The following is a 23,410-nucleotide window of genomic DNA, read 5'->3' on the forward strand; positions in this document are numbered from 1 at the left end:
AGTTTGCACTAATATATTGTATAAGAGGTAGAAATAGCGCGTCGAAAACATGTGGCCAAACGCGGGCTAACAATGTGCTCCGCACTTTACTGTATCGACCTGAGAGAGAGAGAGAGCTTGATGTTACCCAGGTAAAGTGCCCATCAAGCTAGGTTGAGAGAACATTGCACAAATCTCATCTTTGTGTGAGTTTCCTCACTCGAAGGTCATCAAATCTTCACAAGAGAGCACTGTTCTGTTCGTACGTCTCACTTTGAATGTCAAAGTGGCCCCTAACCCCTATACTAATACCTATATGGCGTTTTCACATGCGTTAAAGGCTTTTTTTTGCATGCGAAAACGCCATATAGCAGTTTGATAAATGACCCCCTTTGTGTGGAAAGTGCTGCAGTTAGGGGTAAACCAGCTGTATGTGCATTCATGATTGGTTGTTTGAGTAACTTCAATGTGACTGTTTTGATTCTTAAAACAGAGTTTGCATTAAGAAATTGGCTTACTCTTGCCCAGCGTTGCTAGATCCATATCTGTTCCCTTTTGGCATCAGTGTTGTTCAGTCATAAATTTACTATGATTGGTTTATGTCTATTTAGAGTATTATAGGCCAGTGATTCTCAACCTTTTTTCTGTCGGAACACACCTGACAGATGTTCTCACATGCATGATACACTGACCCATGATCGTCACTGGGCTAGATGTAAAAGTACACTTTGCATCCACAGGAACCCCCCTGACCCACAATAATGGATGTAAAGCAGAATTACGACATTCCCCATACAACTCACCCTACAAAAAAGATGTTCTGGTGTCATCTCAGTAACAGCAACTCAAACTCCTTCTACTTCCAGGCTCAATAGCCCTACTTATGAAAAGACAGCAGTTTACCACCAATGCATGCCTCTTGAGAAAACACAACAAATAAGACTGATACAAACGCTTGCATGCTAGTAAAATATCTCATCTCGGTAACAGATACAGAACCGACCTAACATATTCCCAGGATCTGTAGTAATGCACATAAACTAATCTGCATACAGTTACTCCTGTATTATGGAATACACTCAAACAGGAGCAACCCTATCTATGAAAAGGCAACACTACAAATATTAAATCAGGCCCTAAAAACCAATACACCTCCTATTAGGAAAACAGAACAAGCCAAGCTGCTATAGATCCCCACACAGAAATAATTGTAAAACTATACTAATAAGCAGAATATATGTTTCAAAATAGCTATGAACAGAATAACAGAATATTAAAAATTCTCCAAACACCAATAAAATATTTTTAAAAAGCAGACACATCACATAATATTAATAATTAAAATTGCAGTCAATCAAGAGAAATAAACTTAAAAAGCCACCTTTACTTACCCCCTCCAGCAGCTCTCCTACTCCTCTTCCATGCAGGCCGTAGCACACACCAGAAGCAGCAGTAGTGGCTAAGCTCTATACTCATGGTCCTCTTCCTTAGGGCCCATGTCTTACACACACACCATACCAGTCATGCCCCCATGACCAGTTTCTGTCTCTCACACACCAATCATTTCCCAGTCTTTGACACACACACCAGTCACCTTCCTGAACAGTTTCTCTCATGCCATACACACACACACAGGCTTCCCACTCCCATGTTCTACTTACATATATAGGCTTCTCACTCTCATAATCACTTTCTCTGTCTCACAGACACACACACCAGTCTCTCACTCCCATGCTTGTTCTCTCCACATGCACAGGCTTCTCATTCCCATAATCACTTTCTTTCTCTCACACACACACACCAGTCACCTGATCTCTCTCATGCATACACACACACAGAGGCTTCCCACTCCCATGTTCTCTTTCAGATATGCAGGCTTCTCACTCCCATGCTGTGTCTCACACACACCCAGGTTCCCTGTACGTACCAGGATCAGTCCAGACTGCTGGGTTATGCCTCCCTTCCAGCAGATGGAGTCAGAGAGAAAACTGAAAAGCACCACCCATATAACCCGGGGTGCCACCTGCGATCCCTCAGTATTTACTCTGACTCCAGCAGATGAGAGACATACCCTGCGGTCCTGATCTTGGTTCCCTTGGGGCCTTGCCCCACCAGGTTTGAACCCCTTAAAAAAAAAAAAAAAAAAGAGAGAAGCTACAATACAGCTTCAGCACCTTTGGGGTCATTAAAAAAAAAAAAATTGTGAGAACTACTGTCATTTTTTTCCCTTTCTAGCTTTTCAAGCAGCCAACTATAGGCAGGCTCGGCAGGGCTTTGTCCTGCTTCCTTTTCCTGGAGGTTTTTTAGTTGGCCCGTGAGCAGAGGGAGAAGATTTACTGGTGGGTCGGTCACTCTCCCCCTCCCTCAGAGACGCTCCATTCCTCTGGCCCCCCCTTACAGTGCCGTCCCCCGTGGGCTGAGTTTAAAAAAAAAAGCAGTGAAGGAAAAGGGAGATTTTAAAGGTCTTAGATTTTTCTGGGGCTGGAGTCCTTTCGCAGCCGCGCCTGCCATCACTCCCAGGCCTCCGGAGGGGGTGGAGTTCTCCACCCGGCTGCAGACCATGCCTCGGGGGATGGCATGCAGCTCCTGCGAAGAGCTGGGGCTCCGGCTCTCCCGCGAAGGCCTCTGCTCGCGGTGTCTCCCTGGGGGCGAGGGGCCTTTGTAACGCACCGATTCGCTGTGAGGGGTGTCCGTTTCGTGGCGCAGGTGGCCGCGGGAAAACCACGAGGCAGGGAGGCAGGAGCCGAGCTCACTCCTGATTATCGCGGGAGCGGCGGCCATTTTGTCTGCCTCCGCGGTTGCCGATGACTCTGAGGAGGGAGTCATCGGCATCCTCCCTCCTCCACTATCCCCGCCGCACAGACTGCGCGGTTTGCCGGCAGAGCCAGCTCCTCCTTCGGGCAAGGCATCGGGGGGCCTTAAAGCGGCGGCAGCCTTTTTCATCGAAATTTATTTTGCTGATGCACAGGGTGTTTTTGGAGGCAGAGTCTGAGTGGGATACTCAGTCTCCCCTCCCAGCCAAGGCCCCGAGGGACTCGGGGGGGGGGGGGGGGGTGGTAATACGTTTCCAGATAGGTTGCCCGATCCAGTGGATCCGGGTTCCCAGCATCACTTCTCTCTGGATGACAAGGGAGATATCGTCACGCCGGTGGAAGGTGATGATCCACAGGGCCTGCGGCTGTTCCATAGGGAGGAACTGGACCATTTAATTTTTCATGTGCTGCAGGAACTGGAGCTCCCCCTGTCCCAGGACGCCTCGGAGGTGTCTACGGGAGATGCAGCGTTAGCGGGGCTTCGGGCTCCCCCACAGACGTTCCCTTTCCACCCAAAACTTTCACAGATTGTGTCATGGGCGTGGGAGGCCCCGGAGGCTTCCTTGCGGTTCACCAGGGCTATGGAAAAGTTATATCCACTCCCGGTTAAGACGCTTGACCTCCTTAAGGTTCCCAAAGTGGATTCTGCAGTCACGGCCATAGCCAAGCACACTACTATTCTGGTGACTGGAGGCACAGCGCTGAAGGACCTTCAGGATCGGAAGCTGGAAGTGTTGTTTAAGTGCATTTTTTAAGTAGCCGCCTTGGCATAAGGCTACTGCGGTATGCAGTAGCCTTATGCAGTGGGCCTTGCTTCGCTGGGTCCAGCAAATGTTGATGGCCCAAGATCTCCCCCCTGGAGAGGCTGAGCAGGCGGCCCGCATGGAATGAGCTGTCGCCTATACGGCTGATGCCCTTTATGATCTCCTTCGGACTTCGGCACGCACTATGTCTTCGGCGGTATCTGTGCGTCGCCTGCTGTGGCTCTGAAACTGGTCTGCAGATGCCTCCTCCAAATCTCAACTCGGATCCTTCCCGTTTCGTGGTAAGTTGTTTGGGGATGAGCTGGAACAACTTATCAAGACCTTGGGTGACAACAAGGTGTTCAGGTTGCCGGAGGACAAGCCCAGGGCGGCCCGCTCCCCTGGTAACTACCGTGGCCGTTTCAGGGGGCAGCGTCGCTTTTGGTCAAATAGGGGGACTTCGAGCTATGCCCCTCGACAGTCGGCTTCAAGGGCACAGTCTTGGCCATCTTCCTTTCGAGGCAGGCGGCCTCAGCAAGCCGGAACCCATGCCATTGCCAGCAACAGCAAGCCTGCACAATGAAGGGACGCCGATCCATTCCGAACATCGGAGGTCGGCTGTCCCACCTTTACGAGGAATGGGTCTGAATTACTTCCGATCAGTGGATACTAGATATTATAAGTCGCGGTTACACTTTGGATTTTGCTCGTCCCCTCCGGGATCTTTTCCTGATGTCACCTTGCGGGCCACCGCGCAAGCAACAGGTGGTCCTTCAGATGCTGGAGTGCTTGAGGGCCCTGGGAGCTATTACACCGGTTCCTCCGTCGGAGCACCGGACCGGTCGATACTCCATCTATTTTGTGGTACCAAAGAAGGAAGGGTCCTTTCGCCCGATTCTGGACCTAAAGCAGCTCAACAAAGCCTTGCAAGTGCTTCGCTTTCATATGGAAACGTTGCGGTCAGTCATTGCGGCGGTACACAAAGGAGAGTTTTTACCTTCTTTGGATCTGACGGAGGCATATCTTCACATAGGGATACAGGAACACCACCAACGCTTTCTCAGGTTCATGGTTTAGGGTCAGCACTATCAGTTTCATGCCCTACCCTTTGGCCTGGCGACTGCTCCTTGAGTATTCACCAAGGTATTGGTGGTCTTGGCGGTGAGCTAACGTAGGGAAGGAATTCTGGTGCATCCATACCTGGACAATTGGCTTATTTGGGCGAAATCGGAACAGCTCTGTCTCGCGGCGGTGCGTTCGGTTGTGTGTCGTCTACAGTCCTTGGGCTGGGTTGTCAACTATGCCAAAAGCCAGCTGATACCCACTCAGATAATAGAGTTCCTGGGGGCTCAATTCGATACGTTGACAGGCAGAGTCTCCTTACCGCTCGATCGCATAGACCGGTTGATGTTCCAGGTGCGGCGTCTTCTCTCTCTCCCCTCCCTAGTGATGTGGGATTATTTGCAGGTTCTTGGATATATGGCGTCTACCCTGGAGCTAGTCCCTTGGGCCTTTGCACATTTAAGACCGTTGCAGAGGGCGCTGCTCTCGCGTTGGGACCCCAAGTCAGAGGAGTACCAGATCCCCCTGCCTCTGATCGAACCGGTCCAGTGGCAGGGGGATTGAGCCACCAGTGTCCTGGTGGCTCAATCCGGATCACCTCCTGAAGGGGGTCTACCTCGAGAGCCCCCAATGGATAGTGGTAACGACAGATACCTGCCTCTCCGGTTGGGGCGCAGTGTGCCAGTTGAGGTCGGCTCAGGGCCTTTGGACCCCGTGGCAGGCACAGTGGTCCATCAACAGGTTGGAGACCAGAACGGTCCGGCTGGCTCTACAGCATTTGTTACCAGTACTACGCAACAAGGCGGTACGGATTCTCTCCAACAACTCAACCGCGGTGGCCTATATAAACAGGCAAGGAGGCACCAGAAGTCGACCCATGTCGGACGAGGCCGACATGTTGATGAGATGGGCAGAGCGCCACCTCAACCGAATTTTGGCGTCTCACATCGCCGGCGTCGACAACGTTCTGGCGGACTTCCTCAGCCGACAACAGTTGGATCCTGGGGAATGGGAACTGTCGGAGGAAGTGATGAGCATGATATTAAGGCGATGGGGGACCCCACACTTGGATCTGATGGCGACTCGACGGAATGCAAAGGCGGCTCGCTTCTTCAGTTGCAGACGAGGCTACGGGTCCGAAGGGGTGGATGCTCTGGTTCTTCCCTGGCCACCGCACATCCTTCTCTGTGTGTTTCCTCCATGGCTTCTCATCGGAAAGGTTTTACACCGCATAGAGTCTCACCAGGGGCCAGTAATTCTAGTGGCTCCCGAGTGGGCCCGGAGGCCATGGTTTGCCGATCTGATCAACCTATCGGTGGACGGTCCGCTACGTTTCAGCCACCTACCCAACCTGCTGCGGCAGGGTCCAGTATTTTTAGAGCAGGCACATCGATTCTATCTAGCGGCTTGGCTTATGAAAGGAGGCGGTTAAGAAGAAAAAGGGTTACTCTAAGGCAGTTATCTCTACGCTTCTCCGAGCTCGGAAAACTTCTACGTCGCTTACCTATGTCCGGGTTTGGAAAGTCTTTGATTCCTGGTGCCGTGAGTTCAGTTTGTCCCCTCGACAGGCCACTATCGTTGACATCCTGTCGTTTTTACAGGAAGGGTTGCGAAAGGGCCTGTCTTACAGTTCGCTTCGTGTTCAGGTTTCGGCCTAGGGCAGCCTCTGGTAAAATTGATGGTCGTTCCATAGCGGCTCACCCGGATGTGATGCAATTTTTGAAGGGGGCTAAGCACTTGAAACCGCCGGTGCGAGTGGTTTGTCCGTCTTGGAGTTTAATCTTGGTTCTCCGATCTCTCTGCGGATCACCTTTTGAGCTGTTAAAGCGAGCGACACTTAAAGACTTGATGCTTAAAGCAGTGTTCCTCGTGGCTATTTGTTCGGCTAGGCGCGTCTCTCTTTGCACAGTACCTTCCTTTTTGCCTAAGGTAGTCTCGGCTTTTCATGTTAATAAATCCGTCGAATTACCAGCCTTTTCTGAAGAAGATAAGGATCTACGGAGGTTGGATGTCCGTAGGGTCCTATTGCGATATTTGGAGGTTACTAATCCATTTCGTTTGTCTGATCATCTATTTGTTCTGTGGAGCGGTCCGAAGAAAGGGATTCAGGCTTCTAAGACTACTATCGCCAGATGGTTGAAGGATGCTATTGCTTCTGCTTACATATGTTGCGGGAGCCCAGTGCCGGAGGGTCTTAAGGCGCATTCTCTTCGGTCTCAAGCGGCTTCATGGGCGGAAAGCCAGTGTGTCTCGCCGCAAGAGATTTGTCGGGCGGCCACGTGGAAGTCCTTACACACGTTTGCTAAGCATTACCGGTTGGATGTGAGGGATCCGAGGGTGGATTCCTTTGGCGGTAGTGTGCTTCGCGCGGGACTCTCCAGGTCCCACCCCATTTAGGGCAGCTTGGGTACATCCCAGCAGTCTGGACTGATCCTGGTACGTACAGGGAAAGGAAAATTAGTTCTCACCTGTTAATTTTCGTTCCTGTAGTACCAAGGATCAGTCCTGACACCCGCCCGTACACAGGAGAGTCCAATCAGCTGTTCATAATTTCTTGACAGGTCGTACTGCAGGTCCGTTTCTGATCTTGAAAGGCCTACATGGTTATCCTTGCGAGTTCATGTTGCTTCATTTTTTGAGCAGGTTTAGTTTTAGCTTGATCTAGTCACTGGTTGCAAAAGTGTATTTAAGGTTCTTATCTTACCGCAAGCCTTTTTTAGTGACAATGGTTTTTACATTCTGCTTTGTTATCAATAATACTGAGGGATCGCTGGTGGCACCCCGGGTTATATGGGTGGTGCTTTTCAGTTTTCTCTCTGACTCCATCTGCTGGAAGGGAGGCATAACCCAGCAGTCTGGACTGATCCTTGGTACTACAGGAACGAAAATTAACAGGTGAGAACTAATTTTCCTTTCCTCACTCCCATGCTCACTCTCTTCACATGCACAGGCTTCTCATTCCCATAATCACTTTCTCTCTCTCTCTCTCTCTCTCTCTCTCTCTCTCTCTCTCTCTCTCTCACACACACACCTCTCTTATTTCCATGCTCGCTCTCCACGTGCACAGGCTCTCATTCCCTGAATCACATTCTTTCTCTCACATTCACACACACCAGCCTTTCTCTCACATACACAGTCACCTTACCAACCAGTCTCTCTCTCATGCACGCACACACACACAGGCTTCCCACTCCCATGCTTTCTCACATACCCAGATTTCTCACGTCCATGCTTTTTCTCTCTCTCACACTCACATACACATCAGTCATCTCTCTGAGCAGTCACTTTCATTGTCTCTCACATATATACACACATCAGCTCTCTGACCAGTTTCTCTCAATCACACACATGCTCTCAACATTCTCTCACACACAGGCTCTCAATCACACACACGTTTTCTCACTTACACACAGGTTGGCTGGCTGCTTCTCTCTTTCTCTCACTCACTTCCTCTTCCCCCCCCCCCCCCCAAGCACAAATGATAGCTGCAGCAGCCTCCTCCAGCCCCTGCAGGCCAAGAAAGAAGAATCCCATCGGCCACGGGAGGCTCATGCTGCTGTCTCCTTTCCCGATTACCGTCTTTTTTGATTGCTCGGGGGCCGCTGCTGCTGCCGCCGCTACTACTTTTCCACGTGGCACGGCCTTTCTCCTTCCTGCGCACCGCTCTGTGTATCACTTCCTGTTCCGGGTCACGGGGGGAGCAGGCACGGGAAGAAGAAAAGGCCAGCCGCGGGTGCCACAGCTTCTTCTAGCACCGCTGCCATTCCCACTGGGCTTGAAAGTGCTGATAGCCCGGCGGCAACGGCAGCAGGGAAGGAAGAGCAGCAGGAGAGACCGGGAGCACACGACACACCTGCCGATACTTGGCGACACACTGGTTGAGAAGCGCTGTTATAAGCTAATGCACCGGGTCGGATTTCCCATAAGGCCAACCTAGGCCATGGCCTAGGGTGCAGCAGTCAGGCGGCCGTATATACAGCAGAAATAACAATCAAACATTTACAAATTTTTCAGTATTATTTTGAAAAGGCCATATAAAATGCTGTTTTTTAAATTTGCATCCATATACTTTAAATAAATTGAGCGGTACATTTACGTTACCCATCTCTACAGTTTCCACTGTCTTGCTCAGTCACAGGCAAAAAGCATTTGCTTTTTCTCTCTCACACACTCAGCGTAAACCACGTGTTAAAGGAAAATTCCAGATTTGGCGTTACAATAGTGATTCATTATGCTCATATCGCTTGTCTTCTACATATCTACTGATAATAGGTACGTAAAATATATCGTTACTACTTTTATATACTGTTTTGTTAACTCAGGGCTGAAAGCCGTAAGTAGAAAATGTTGATGGGGTGTTCGCTAAATTATAAGGGGGCTGCGGTTTTTATTACGAAACATGAAACATACACAACTTATGGCTTGTTTTATGCAGCATCATTTAATGTGGTGTAATGTAAGTTTGACACAAAATGCAAAACATTTCAATAAAATTCTATAATGTCAGATGAGAATCGATGTAAATCTTCTGCATTTTATGTCAGTTTTATTCGCTGTTTTTTGTATCGAATACACCATCTGGGTGAATAATTTGAACTAACCAAAGAAGTAATCGTCGTATCTTGCATGGGTTATATAGGCAGACGTCTGCATTTTGTGGGCTGGCCCGACCTGAACCCGTGGGCCGGGTTGGATTAAAAATATTTCAGGTCAGGTCGGACAGAAGAACTTCCGCGGGGTGATGCTGGTCCCGCGGGCTGAAAATTTTTTTATTGGTTTTGGTCTGTTTTATTTTGCTTCTGGGTTTGCTTGTCGCAAGTTTAAATACGTTTCAAATAACTCGCAGGGGTTATATATTAAATTGAAAATTATAAATCAACTTTTGAGGAGCTTTGGCCTAGGGTGTTGAAAGGTGTAACTCCAGCCCTGCTAATGCATATTTATGTTTGCATTAAGTTGTAACAGCTCTATTCACTCCAGTATCTTTTGGCCTCAGGGGACAAATAGAATGAGAATTGTTTTTTTGGTGAATATCTGGTTAGCAGTATATATTTTCCCCAAATATTCTGGGATAATGGCCCCGGTTTCCCAGATTAGTGGACTGACTATAACAAGTTTGTTGTAACCTTCCCAATTCAAAAGATCAACGGGCATTCGTGTGCTCTCAAACCTTATCTCTTTCTTGCATATTAAACTTTAAGATTGTACTGGAAAATGGTTGCTTACTGTCACATAACAGCTTGCCACGATTTTAGTTTGAGCTCGAGTTACTAGGCTTGTTGCCCATTTTATGGCTTGGGAAAAAAAAAACACTTAGTAAACGAATGTGGGTTTAATTCCCTCTCGTCCTTTTCCACAGAGCTGCTCATAATACATAATTGTGATCCTTGACCTCCCAGAAAGATCTGAATTTCAGATTATCCATATTGAGTAGTCATGAGATACCTTTGCATAGCCTTGTCTAAGAGCCATGTTAATCTGCATATTATGGCAGCTCTAAAAACCACATCATTTTTTATGGGGGGGGGGAGGGGATCTCAAGGACTGAATTTGGTAACCCTGTCTCTGGGATTTGTCTTTCCTAGGACCACATTTGTTCGAGCATCTTCTCATCTTTTCATTTTTTTGTGGCTAAGCCAGAGGAAAGCATTTGGGAACAGAATAACTAGTTGTGTAAAAGACATACCATAAAATGCAAATGAGGCATTTTCATTGATTTATTTGAACGTCTGTAGTTAATGAAATTTGAAAAAAAAAAAGAACACAACTTTATAATGTTTTCCATGCAATTTAAAACTGACAAAGCATAAAAGAAATATCTACAATCATCCAATAGGCATGCAAGCTACATTTCCTTTGTTAAAAAACAAACAGCTTGCATATTGTATGGGAAGGATAAAATGCATTTTCTATTAGGAGCAGAAAAACTGCATATCAAGCAGCAGCATCTGTACATCCTACTGTACGTCAATACAAATATGTTAAAGACTTAACTATTGCATACATACTGCTTACCAGAGGGTTGGAAATGGGGTAGCAAAGGCTAGTCAGTACATAAAGTATACAAGGCAGCGTATTTCTTCACAGTTCTAGTGTGCACAACTATTACATAGAACAGGGTATTAAACTTGGAAACAGATTACATGGGTAAAATAACTTTGTACATGGGTAAATTAAAATGGGTATAATAACTTAGTGCATAATGGAGGATGGAGAAACTGAAAATTATCTTGTAGTAATATTTTATATTTTAAGCTTGGATTGAGGGTCTAATGATAGACTATTTGCTAGTGAGTAGGTGCTGATGTATTTTATTGTCATACATGGCAGGCTGCCTTTTAAATAATGTTGGAAGGCAACAGGCATTTGAGTGAATATATACATTGTAGCAGCTGTGTTACTAACATAAAAAGTGCATAATCTGGTCCAAAGTTGAGCTTGAAATAAGTGCAACACCTTTAAAGGTATTTTTATTTTCATCTTAAAACCAAAGTTGGAGGCAGTGTAATTCTGGTTCATTAAAGCAGAGGCACTGCTTAACCGTCCTCACAATAGCAACTTGCATATTTTCCTGCTCTCTTCCCTCTGATATTGTTTCTAAGTGTGTGGGTTGTTTTTTTTTGTCCACAGATACTTATTGTCTGATATTTTGGCATTTACTTTAAAGGCATGAACCATTTATTATGACCTTGCTTTTCACTGGGCAAAAAGAGAAGTTATTTCCTCGGAAGTTGTTCTTCAGCTGTTTCTCCTCAGAGATACTAGGGGAGGAATGGCAGAGGACTCTGGCACCAATTGGCAAAAGCACAAATCTAGTGGGAAACAGAGAGAGCTACTTCAGGAACCCCATGTGGGTCAGCTCTGCACTCTGGAATGGCTAAGGGAGAGGCGAATGAGAACTTTATCATTGTAGCACAGGATAGTGGGTTATGGCCAAGATGGCTCACAACCAGAAGTAAAAATAAATAAATAAATAAATGCAGACTCTGTAAAAGAGATCTAGAAACAGATGTTATCAGCTGTCAAGTACTGATGTCAGAAGGCACAATAAGGTGACAAGGCTCAGCCACTGGAATTTGTGTAAACACTACAAAAGCAATGATAGAAATATCAGTAACCAAGCCACTGCTCTGAGGATCTTCTCTCCATATGTCTACACATTTCAAATGATGAAATTGGAGACCAAGAAAAATGTGGCAGAAAAAAAATGAAAACATTTCTATATCTGTTGGGTGCCACTGGCCTGATTAGGTGCATGCAACTAGGCCTGCTGCTTGTGCAGATAACAACATCTTATGAACGCCAGAAGGACCTCTCTCTGCCACAAGGCAAGTATTAAGAATGGGCATGGGCAGCACTGCCCACTGACATGATTGTAAAACACTTTATTGTAGTACTGCTTCGTTAACAGAACTCTTTCACAAAGAGGAGGGGTGAGAATGATGTAAGAGGAGGCAGGGGGAAATTTATTTCACAAGGGGAGAGAGCTAATTACCTTCTCTGAAACAAAGGATGAAGGGAGGAGCCCGCTCATTTCAGTCTAGGTACAGCGGAATAAATAAGGGGGAATAAATGTAGCCTGGGTTGGAAGAGAGAATTATTCCTTGGTGAGTTATTGCACTCAGGTGACTCGGCACAGTTACACTGGGAAGGGGGACATAGCTTCCCTTGGAAAAGCTGAAAGTCTGTACTTCATCCTTGTAAGTAGAACATCTGGATTTAAGTGATGACATTGTCTTCCCCCATCAGAATCCTGCCTTTCTTCCCACGGTTACATGAAGATTTTATCGGGCGCTGTTGCAAGGGATCACAAAAGAGATCTTCGGTCCAAAGAAAATGTCCCTGAAAGAATAAACAGAGGTAAAAGGTAAGCTACAGAATGCACAGATTGAATGCAGGCAAGTCAGGGGAGCTGCACTTTGGAAAGTATTAAGCACTACTCCAAACAGACTTGGACTATGTTCCAAAAACAGAAAGTGTAATCTTCTTAGAAATAATTCTCTGACTTGTTAAATACAGTATTTTATAATCACGCTGCTCCTCATTCTATGGCAGCTCCTTCTTACTGGGTAATATTGGTTAAATCGGAGAAATATTTTTTTGTCTTATATTTTGCAAACACAACAAAAATGCCCCTTTTAATTTAAAATTAGGTCATCTGCTTTTTGAATGATTACTTTTTGTGCAGCTAGACACTGAAAAATTGATTAGCAGAGGGGAGGCTTCTAGATATCCATGGGATGGTTAAAGAGAGTTGTACAGGATTTGCCAACAGAGCTATAGCTATCCTCCCCCCCCCCCCCCCCCCTGAAAGTTCAGCAAACTCTGGTGGAGAGGTTGTGGGAATGTTGGTGCTGTGATGGCAGACATGTCTGTTTGGTAGATTATGAAACATCACTGGTCATAGGATCTGCATTAACATTATCCCTTTCACTTTGTCTAGTGGTGTGCAGGGAATCAGGTCCACTCTATTCACAAAAAAATGGTGAATCACTTTTAACACATGCTGCCAGACTTCCAGGTGCTTACTACTGATTTCCCAGACTTTTGGAGGTGCCAGCTAGCAAATATTGTGATAGAAACACTTCCATATTCTTTAAAAGGGGAAGATAAGGAGACATAGCCAGATTTGAGGAGTGTATTGGGAATGGTGCAGTAGAATAAGATAGACAGGGCTTTGTATATTATATATATGGATGTTCAGTTGTTCTGTTAATAGACGGGTCAGTTTTAATTGCGCTGTATAGTGGAATAGGCTGTTTGCACTTAAATGTTAGGTCAAGTTCATAAACTATTTATAGAAAAAAATAATTGTTTTTTAAACCCATTATAGCACACTACTTGGGTATAATCATGGTCATCAGTGCAGCTTTCAGTGCTATTGAATCCCTCCAATGCTATCCTATCAGCATCAGAGAAAAAGAGGAAGAAGCAATTTCACATCAGGAAGTTTATTTTGCCACAGAATTTCAGCCAATAGAAAAGCCTGTTGGCTCAGGTGCTAAGTGCTGTGTACTGCCATGTGGAAAGTCCCCAGTTCAATCCCCATTTTGGGGTCTTCCGCTGCCTGGGTTGACTGGGGATGTTGCCGAGGCAGTGTTCACAGCCCCAGCAGCTGGGGAGGGAGCTATGGTTATTGCTTAATAGGTGACACCTGCTGATCTGATTCAGCTCATGATTGTGGACTGCAATGATCAGAATAGATATGTTGGGAGAGGGGGGACAAGGAATATAAAATAAGGGAGAAAAGCCCTATGAATGAAGGTTCATGCCACCAGCTCCTCACCCTGGTTCTGACTTAGCTGAAATTATAAAAGAGCAGCAGAAAATGCTGGCTAAAATTATAGAAAAATTCATAAATTGCCTGAATTTCTTTTACACTCTCCAGCAGCCAAAACATATGGGTTATGAATGCATAAGGACTGATGGAACCAGGCATATATCCTTTTAAATTGGAGTCTGTCAGAGGTCACGACCTCACTCTCTTATCCTCAACAATGATTCACTCCAGTCTTGGGCAGCTCCAATCAGTGTTACCATGTCCGTGGCTTTCCCACCCAGTTGGCCTAGTTTTAAAACGTAGTTGCAGAGGTTTGTTTGTTTTTTTTTTTTGGGGGGGGGGTTAATATAGGGAAACCTTTCAGCTGGTAAAGTCACATTTGGCCTGTGTGCGCAAAATCAGGCAAGGTTATCAGTGGGTGCTAGCTGAAGGGAAGAGACAATGTGGCATCACTGACCTGTGTGGGCTAAAGTGAGGAGGCTGTAGGTCACTGGTGCACGTGGACCGAAGGGGAGGAGGAGATGACTGAATATGGCATTGTCATTAGCCTCGTGTAGTGCAAGCCAACCGCACTTAAAGTGCCACCATCAGTGGTGTTGGCCCATTTGTCTGGAGTAGGAGACTGTCACTTGCCTTGGCTAGCCACTATGTGGACTTGGTCACTTATGGGGACCAGGATTTGAGTGCAGTCAGGGGCAGGAACTCTGGGATTGGTGAGGAATCAAAGACAGACTGGAAATTGAGAGGGAACTTTGTGTTTGGGTGAGGGTGTTAGATCGATTGGAAAGGTATAGATGGGAGTAAGAGCAGGAGATATTGAGAGATGGAGTGAAGCAGCAGGAGGGCTGGGGAGGGAACAAGAGACAACGGGGGGGTAGGGCAGGGTTGACCAACTTCAGTCCTGAGAGTCACAAAAAAAAAAAAAAGGCCAGGTTTTCAGGATTTCCACAATGAATATGCATGAGAGATTTGCATATGATGGAGGTAGTGCATGCAAATTTATCTCGTGCATATTTATGGTGGATATTCTGCATACTTGGCCTCGAGGACAGAAGTTGGCCACTCCTGGGATAGGGTCTGTGAAGGGGATGAGAGAGGATGGGAATACGGCTGGTAAAGATGTGAAAGTGGCAGTGGGAGGCTGGGCAGTGGGTAAGAGTCAGAAGAAAGGGGCTGGAAGTAGGGGGACAGGATGAGTGATGTAAGGAGTGAAGGCTGATGAAGGGATCAGAAGCAGAGGAAAACAGATGAGGGCTAAATAGGGGGTGAGCACAGAAGATGGAAATAGATTAGGGGGAGTTGGTGAAAGAGTAGGAAACAGGCTGGGCAAGGAGAGCGAAAGCAGGCAATGGGAGGATTCGAGAGGGGGATTTAGTGGTATATAAATGCTGAAATAAAGATTTGGTTGGCCTTCATTGATAACTCTCTGAGAATTTGTCCCATATTATATCTCCCCTTCCACCTCAACTAGCCCTGTCCTTGCAGTCACAATCTGCAGCCCCAAGACTCTTTCCGGACCCCAAAAATCATGGGAGCTAAAGTCTGCCCCTAAGTGTTGCCATTGAATGATTCGTTATGGTATTTTGCAGTAAATGAGTTTTAAATGTTTCTAGGTGAGGAACACCATAATAAATTAATAGTAACTGGGACTCCTTCCCAGAGGGCTGTGAATGTTGCTTCTGCAGTATCCCCAGTCCCATTTCACCTGAGGAGCAGAGGACCCGACCCAAGAATCAAATCCAGGTATTGATAATTTATGATAATGTCTGAGATTGTACTTTTTTTGCACATTTGTAAATTAAGTATGTTTTCTAGTAGAAATTAGATTAGGTCAGAACTTGAATTCAGCAGATTTAAAATAGAAATTATAGTATATGAAGTTGTGGGAATACTGCAGACTTTGGGTCTGATTTACTAAGGCTTTTCTCCCATTATATGTCTGAGGAAAATGTTTAATAAACGAGGCCCTTTAATTGAAAAGATGGACCAAAAGCAGCAAGGCATGCTGCGTATCATAGCCTTGCTTGTTGAAAAGATAAAGCTGAATTTGTATTTATTTTATTGTTTATATTGTTTTATACTGTTTTACTAATGTATAATCATGTTCTGTAACCCGCTTAGCAAATACTATTGTTATAAGTGGAATATAAACATTTTTAAATAATAAATAATTTATAATGTTTGATATTCTGCCTTTTCCCAAAGTTGGTCTCAAGGCCGATTACAATAAATTTAAATGTACAGTACAGAGACATTAGAACAGCTTACAATTAGAGATGTATTATCAGGTAATTGGACTATATTAGCAACATTATAGGGGCAATTTTCAAAATCCATGTAGAAGGGCCCATTGGCTCCTTTCCAAGTAAATGTGTTACTCACAGGGAGGGCATATCATGCTGGTAAGAATGGGAAAGTTGACCAAACCCTGGGAAGGGGGCTCGAATGGACTACTTGAGGCTGCTTTGGGTGCCAGTCATTAACAATTGCAAACTCAGCATCTGTGCTCGGATCCCTGTCGGCTCTACTTTTATTTATTTATTTATTTAACGTGTTGTGTATACAGTCATTTGGTTTCGCCATCAGAACGGTTTACAGTGCTCATGAAATAAGATTGGTTACAAAAGTCAACGCAGAAAAATGTCATAAAGAAGGAAAGTTTTGGTGTTTGATTGTTAGTTGATTACATATAAAATAATTATTACATATTAACAATCTAATATCTCAGCAATGTTCATACATGTGGTACTGTTGATACATATAAAAAGAAACTGTTACATATAAGCTAGGGGTAGTGAGTGAGGTCAGTTGCACCTTGACTTAGGTGTTCAAATGGTGGTAGTTATTTAATTGATTGAAGGACGGAGCGTTTTTCTTGGTGTTAGGTTGCATGGTTGGATGGTGGTCTTGTTGATTGAGTGAGTTTGAGTAGGCTCTGGGGACATGCAGAAAAATCCCACTTTACTCGACCAAGCAGAACTATTAAGCAACTCACTAACTCCTGTCCCCCATAGCTCTCACCCAGGGGCGGATTGGCCTATCGGGGGATCGGGCATCCCCTGGTGGGCCGATTGCTCCAGTCACGTGGTCTGCCGTGTGCAGCCTTGACAGAGCCACGCTCAGAAGACCACATGACGTATCCTGGGCCAGCCTGGGCGGAGAATACCCGGGCCGGTCCGACATCATGAGTCCGCCGCTGCTCTCACCCTCTACCACTGGGTGCCACTATACCACAGAATCTATATTCAGTGCAAATTGAATTATTATGTTTCTTTCTCTTAAAGCCTGTAACTCACTTTGAACTAATGAGTTTTATATACCATCATTCGGAAACGTCAAAATAATGCCACCATAACGGTTTACAAAATAAGGTTACAGGGATAAGGGGGGGTTAAACAAGGGATGCAAAGTCAAACTGTTATTAAGCATAGGGGATAACATGTGTAAGGATTTAGTTCAGTTTTTTGTTTCATTTCTTATTTGTGATGAATTTCATTTATTTATTCATGAGGTTGGATTGGAGGGCGATGATGTTGTGTTGTTCATTGGGTGAGTTGGTATGCTTTGTTGAACAACCACGTTTTTAACTCCTCCTTGAAGGTTTTTAGGTTTTCTTGAGTTCTGAGCTTAGTTGGTAGGGAGTTCCAAAGTTTTGGGCTACCAAGGGAGATTGCTCTTTTTTGGGTTGAGGTGAGTTGATTTGAGTGCGTTGGTGGTGTTTTTAGGAGTCCTTTATTTGCTGATCTAAGGTTTCTGCTTGGGGTATGTAGTTGTATGTAGGGGCTTAGCCAATTTTCTTGTTCTTCATATATAATTTTATGTAGGATGGATAGAATTTTGTATTCAATCCTGTATCTTATTGGTATTATTATAAATAAATGATGATGACGAGGATGAATGCATTATTCCAGTTATAGGGTGAAGTACCCCATAGAAAGCAGCAGCTACACAGCACAGAACTAGCAGCCTCAAAGTAGCAAGGGGGGGTTAATTGCAGCCTTTACCCTTATCTTTAAAGAACAAAGAGCAGAAAAAGTGAATCTAAAATTTTCCAATTCTATTTTGCTTTTTACCTGCTGATTTTGTGTCAGGGGTGGTTTGCCAGAAAAGGAAACTTTACTGTGGCCTTTTATGTGCTTGTTGAAGAGAGGGAGAGTTTATATTCACTTCTCCAGTGTACAGTGTTCAATCCAGCTATTAACCCTGAGGTGTGCAAGGAAGCGTGTACAGCCCGCACTATCAAAAGGAGAGGGAGAGGATTGCACAGGATACTAAGCAGAGACAACAGGTACCGGAGATTCTCCCATACAGGAAGAGAACCCTAAAGCCTTTCCTATCTAAGCTCTGGAAGGGATTTTCCAATATACCCAAGGTGGCTGTAACAATGTAAAGTTGAAAGATTCATTTTACTTCAGCAAACTTTACTTTTGTTGCAGCAAAAGGGCCCTGAAGCAACTTTCAAAGCGAACCCAAGCTACTGCACCGAGTTGTCAGTTCCCGGCAGCTCTGTAATGATCCCCTTCCCGACTGTCTATAGTGAGACCACTGGAGGGGACCAGACCAGAGCTGTAGCTACTTTGTATCCCTGGGCCTTGTGCCTAGTTTTCATACGGGAATTATGTGAGTGCCTTCCCTTGAAAACTGCCACAGGTCCTTTGCTCCTGCTCTGTCTGCAGAGAGATTTTTGCCGGAAGAAAGCAGGTGTAGGCTTGAAAATCAAATGTACGCTGCTACGTTATTTTCCACCCCTGCCCTACTCACGCTTTCGGGAACAACTTTCAATCCAGCTAAGAGTCTGTGCCCTGTGGACCCCCGCAGGGTATGTTGAGCCTGACTGGGAGTGCTTTTCAGACATGCGGTCTTTACCTAGGCAAATGGCTCGGAAAATGGTCCTCCCTGTGACCTGACTGCCATTCTTCTTCCACAAACCAGAAAGTCCCCTGAAAAAAGCGCGACTGGCTGGTGCGTGGCCTGGCAAAGCTCTTGCGCGCTCGCTCTGTGCCCCCCCCCCCCCCCCCGATTGGGCGATGATCTCTGATCCAATTTCCAGCACCTCCGCCCGTGGCAGACCTCTGATCTCCTTGCTACGGTTTGTTCTCCCCCCCCCCCCCGGCAGACATCCCGTTTCCTCTCTGCGGCCCCACGTGGACATCCGGGCTCCGGCGGCGCTGTCGGCATAAAGCGATGAGCACGAGGCAGGGAAGTCAGCGGGTGCTCGTTGGCCCTGCTGCAGCCATGCCCTGCGCCAGGCGGGTCCTGCCGGCGCATTTAGCTTGCTGATTGCCTTATACTGATAATGCGGCCAGGGCTCCGACGGCCAAGAGGCGTGGGAGGCCTGGGTTTTGATGGATGGCATTGGAAGTCTTGAGGGGGATTGTGGAGGAATGAGGGATCAGGTCGGGGGGGGGGGGGGGGGGGGGGCAGAGTGTCACCAGCATAAACAGTGCCCAGGGGCGGTGAAAGTTGAAATCTGTCACTGTGGCTGTGCTAGTGAAGGGAACATTCAGTAATGATCAAGCAGGTTATGAGCGGAATTAAATAAATACATGAAGCGGGTGAATATAAAGTACAAAGTATTCAAATAAAATGGCACCAGTCAAACAAAAGAGTGTTGCCTTACGTTGGGCAGCAGAGCAATTCACTAAAATTGCAGTAGCAGACCAGCTCGCAGCCCTTCCCATGCCAGAAGTGATCCTGCAGCTTTCCATGCGTTTGCCGTAGACCGGCCAGTCCCTCAGGGATGTTGTGGCAGTTGCGGTCTCTTAAAACCTTCTTGTAACAGGAGAGGCGGGTGGTGGGTGTTGCGCTGGCCTCGAGCAGTACACACAGCAAACCAAAGGCTACAGGAACCTTCATGATCTCCCTCTGAAACTGTGTTGATGAGAGAGGAGTCATAATAATCCAATAAACTGGTTGAACACTTTTTTTTTTATCCTCTGCATGGATTTCTCTCCTGCCTTGGTCCTCCTGACATTCATTAAGATGCAATCGTGCACCGCTTCTAGGATTCTCCCATTTTCCCACCCCAGTCCTTCCCCCTATGGATATGCCAGTCCTACTCCAGCAGCTGAGAAAGTGGGATATAATCCTCCTTCTGGGCTTCTTCCAGGATCGGGCAACTAAACTAGGTTTCAAGAAGTTTATTGGTCTAATCTACCCACTGTGCTGTGCGAGTAGTCTATTATTTACAAGGATATAGCTGCAGCATTTTTATGCTAAACTTTTTTAAAGTCAATATGGAATTATTTGCTTTATTTGTATAACAAAGCAAGTAGGTAAATAATAAATCAAATAGACAGGTAACGGTACATTTAAACGAAGTATTTATGCCTCAACCTCCTCCCACCCTAATGCCACCAAATTTTTAGTTGCAGCCTATTACAAATACCTGTACAATACAGGTAAGTAAATCTTTCTGTAATTAAAATTTTAAATAATTTAATGTTCAATGTCTTGATCTTATAGGGAAGGACATAATATAAGGCTCTGAAACTCAAAAAAAGTGTTTCCTTAAGGCAGGGCTTCCCAAACGTTTAGCCAATGTAACCCCATTTTAGCACTTGAAAATTCACACGACCCCAGAGGACAACCAAACCTAATTAGCACTCCATTCCTGCACTCCAAACTGATCCCCTGTCTCAACCTCCATCCCCATCCAGAGGGCCTCAATCTCTGCTCCTCCAGTTGATCCCCTCTTACATCCCCCAGTTCCTCTCCCCTTCCCAGCCTAGCCGCTCGATCAACCACTCCAGCTTTTTACATCCTCCCCACTGAACTTCTCTCACCTCCAAGCCATTTTTGTAACCCGTTTATCATCTGTCATCCCCTTCCTCTCTCTTTTCTCACATACCTCCCCAGTTGATACTCTCACCTCTAGCTCCTCTCTTGCATCCCCCCTCTCACTCACTCAGTTCTCCTCCTCTTCCACACACACACACACACACTCATCTCAGTAACTGCAAACCCTTCACTGCCAAACACTTTGAGAAATAACACAAACCCCTGCAAAAAAAAAGACACCTAGAACCTTGCCGTGCCATACCAGCACTATCTCAGGACTCAGCCTTATCTATGACACGGTAGCAATGCAAATATTGCACCATACCCTAGAACACTAATACACCACCTACTGCTTCAAAGCCCCACAGAAAAACTACATGGCAGTAGCCAAACTGCACCTGTCACACATGCAGAACACACACAGATCCTCCCCAATACAGAATAAGGGACTACAATTAGAAACAGAAACAGGCAGAAAAAATATAATGGAAAGCCCAAGAAACCAGACTCTAAAGAGTGGAATACTGAAGAAAGAACAAAATACAAATATGTAATGCACATTCCCATATGCCAATCACTAAAAATTAAAAAAAAAAAATTTACCTTTGTTGTCTGATCTTATTTCTCTAATCGGTTGGTCCCAGGCTTTTTTTCCCCCCACATTCCCTTTCTGGGACTTTTCCCGGCGTCAGTTTTCGTGACCGCTGTACGGTCACCCGTCTCTGCTTCCTCCCCCACCTTTCTTTTTCTCTCTCTGTCACCTTGCTCCTTCCAGAGCAGCAGGGCCTGCCCTCCCCATCTTCTCTTGACAGTTTCTGCTTTCAAACGGCGATTTCCTGCTGTCCGGGGCTTCCTGTTTAAAAGAATGACAGAGAAGCAGCAGAGGCTGCCTTGCCCCCCTCTCCCGGGCCCCTGCTAAGGGGGTGTCTCAGCGCCTTTTCTCCCGGGGACCGCCCACCACAGCCTGGGAACTCCACTCCCGCCACCGCGGGTCTCCCTGGCACCGTCCCTGCTTCCTCCCCTGCCTTTCTTTTACCTCGCTCTCTCTTCCCTTCCCCGCCCCCATTGACAGACTCGAGCCCGACCTGGTCACGTGGAACGCCATGCAATAGGGGGGTTTTAAAACCAACGCCGGGTTTATCAGCGTCAGTTTCCCTTACTGCCATACGACGGTCACAAAAACAGGCACCGGGTTTATTGGCGTCTGTTTTCGTGACCGGTGTACACGACCCTAGCACATCCTTGCTAATGCGACCCCCATAATTTGAATATTGCATGGCGCCCCCCCCCTTTGGGGGGCCATGCGCGTGTTAAGAGAGTGGGCGCTGACTGTTCAGTGCCCATTTTCTACGCGCCTTTATTGCATCGGCCCCTGAATATGCAGCAGCTCCTCCCCCTCCTGGAGAGAGAGACGCTGGTCTTGTTGGGGTGGTAGTTCATAGTGACTGCTGAGAGAGAGAGACTGCTTTAGGGGATGTGGGTGACAGTGACTGGAGAGAGACAGACTGCTCTGGGGGTGACAGTGACTCATGAGAGACTGGTCTTGGGGATGGCAGTGATGAGAGGTACCGATCTGGGGGAGGGTTGATAGTGGTGAGACCGGTCTGGGGGGAGGAGTGACAGTTGCGAGACAAAGACTGGTCTGGGGAGAGAGGTGAGAATGGAGAGTGGGGAATTTTTTTTTATTCTTATTAGACTTAATTGAATGTTATTTGATGTGTCTGTTTTGAAATATTTTATTGTTTTTTGAGAACATTTAAAAAAAGTTGATATCCTGTTCATCATCCATTTTGAAATATTTATTCTATTAATATAATTTTACTATTATGATTGTTATATTTCTTGATTTTATTATTATTTTATGAGGAATGATGTTTCTGTTTTCCATTGTTGCAGTGCATACAGGTCTGGCTTCATGCAGTTTCCAGTTCAGTTTGTCTGCACATTTCTATTTCTATTTTATTCTATATTTGGTGTCGTTCCATCTGGGTTCTACATGTGTGATAGAAGTGACATTCTGTTGGCATGTAGTTTCTGTGTAGGGAACTGGTAGAGCTGTAGGAAGGAACTGAAAGATTAGAATTGCAAGACTGAAGTGACAGACTGGAACCAGGTTTTGACACAAAAGGTCTAGAGAGTCCGGTTTTGTGTAGCAAATCTGATAGCAAGAGGGCAAATCAGCCTTTGGATTACTGCAAAGAAGTTCCTGTTCCTCTGCAACCCTTTTTGACTGAGCACCAGCCAATCCCCATTCCCTGGATCTGTGACCTTTGGAGCTACCTGAAGCAGTCCTCTGCTGCTTCTCCTTGTTTCAAGACCCCTTCTTATCTGAGGGTTAGAAATACTGTCCTGAGCCCCAGGTCTGACCCCAGTTCAAGTCTCTGGCTGGATTGCACACTAACTGGTGTACAAATTTAGCCAGTCAGAGAAAGGAAAGTTCTAGAGGCATTCCGAGGGTAAGGCTTCTGAAAATTTCCCCTTAAAGGACAATGTTTAAAATGATTCCTTTTCATCATCCAGGCTGAACCGATTGAAATAGGCTGCTCTCTTTATCATTGAAAGGTTGACTGCTTGGTTTGGCCTGTACAACATATGCCAAATATAATGGATTGACCAGCTGCTTTTGCAATTCTATGTCACTATACATTAAGAGTCCATCAGCCAGTCTTTTTCACGTCATATTAAACATGCTAGGTTGCATGCTGTCAGGTCTGGAAGTATCAGCACCTGTCTGTAATTGCAAATTCAACAGA

General features: G+C 45.9%; 1 protein-coding gene across 2 annotated transcripts in view; it reads right to left on the reverse strand.

Moving 5' to 3' along the window:
* Positions 1-11,133: 11,133 nt before the first annotated feature.
* The window catches only part of SCRG1 (stimulator of chondrogenesis 1), a 61,739-nt gene continuing 49,462 nt past the window's right edge, over positions 11,134-23,410 (reverse strand). For both annotated transcript variants that reach the window (XM_029575913.1, XM_029575997.1), the window contains 2 exons: positions 19,498-19,748; positions 11,134-12,439 (listed from right to left, as the gene is read on the reverse strand). In XM_029575913.1, the coding sequence (XP_029431773.1) occupies positions 12,382-12,439; positions 19,498-19,748 (309 nt within the window). In that variant the 3' untranslated portion in view covers positions 11,134-12,381. The remainder of the gene's footprint in view (positions 12,440-19,497; positions 19,749-23,410) is intronic.

This window comes from Rhinatrema bivittatum, chromosome 1, assembly GCF_901001135.1.
Source record: "Rhinatrema bivittatum chromosome 1, aRhiBiv1.1, whole genome shotgun sequence".
NCBI lineage: Eukaryota > Metazoa > Chordata > Amphibia > Gymnophiona > Rhinatrematidae > Rhinatrema > Rhinatrema bivittatum.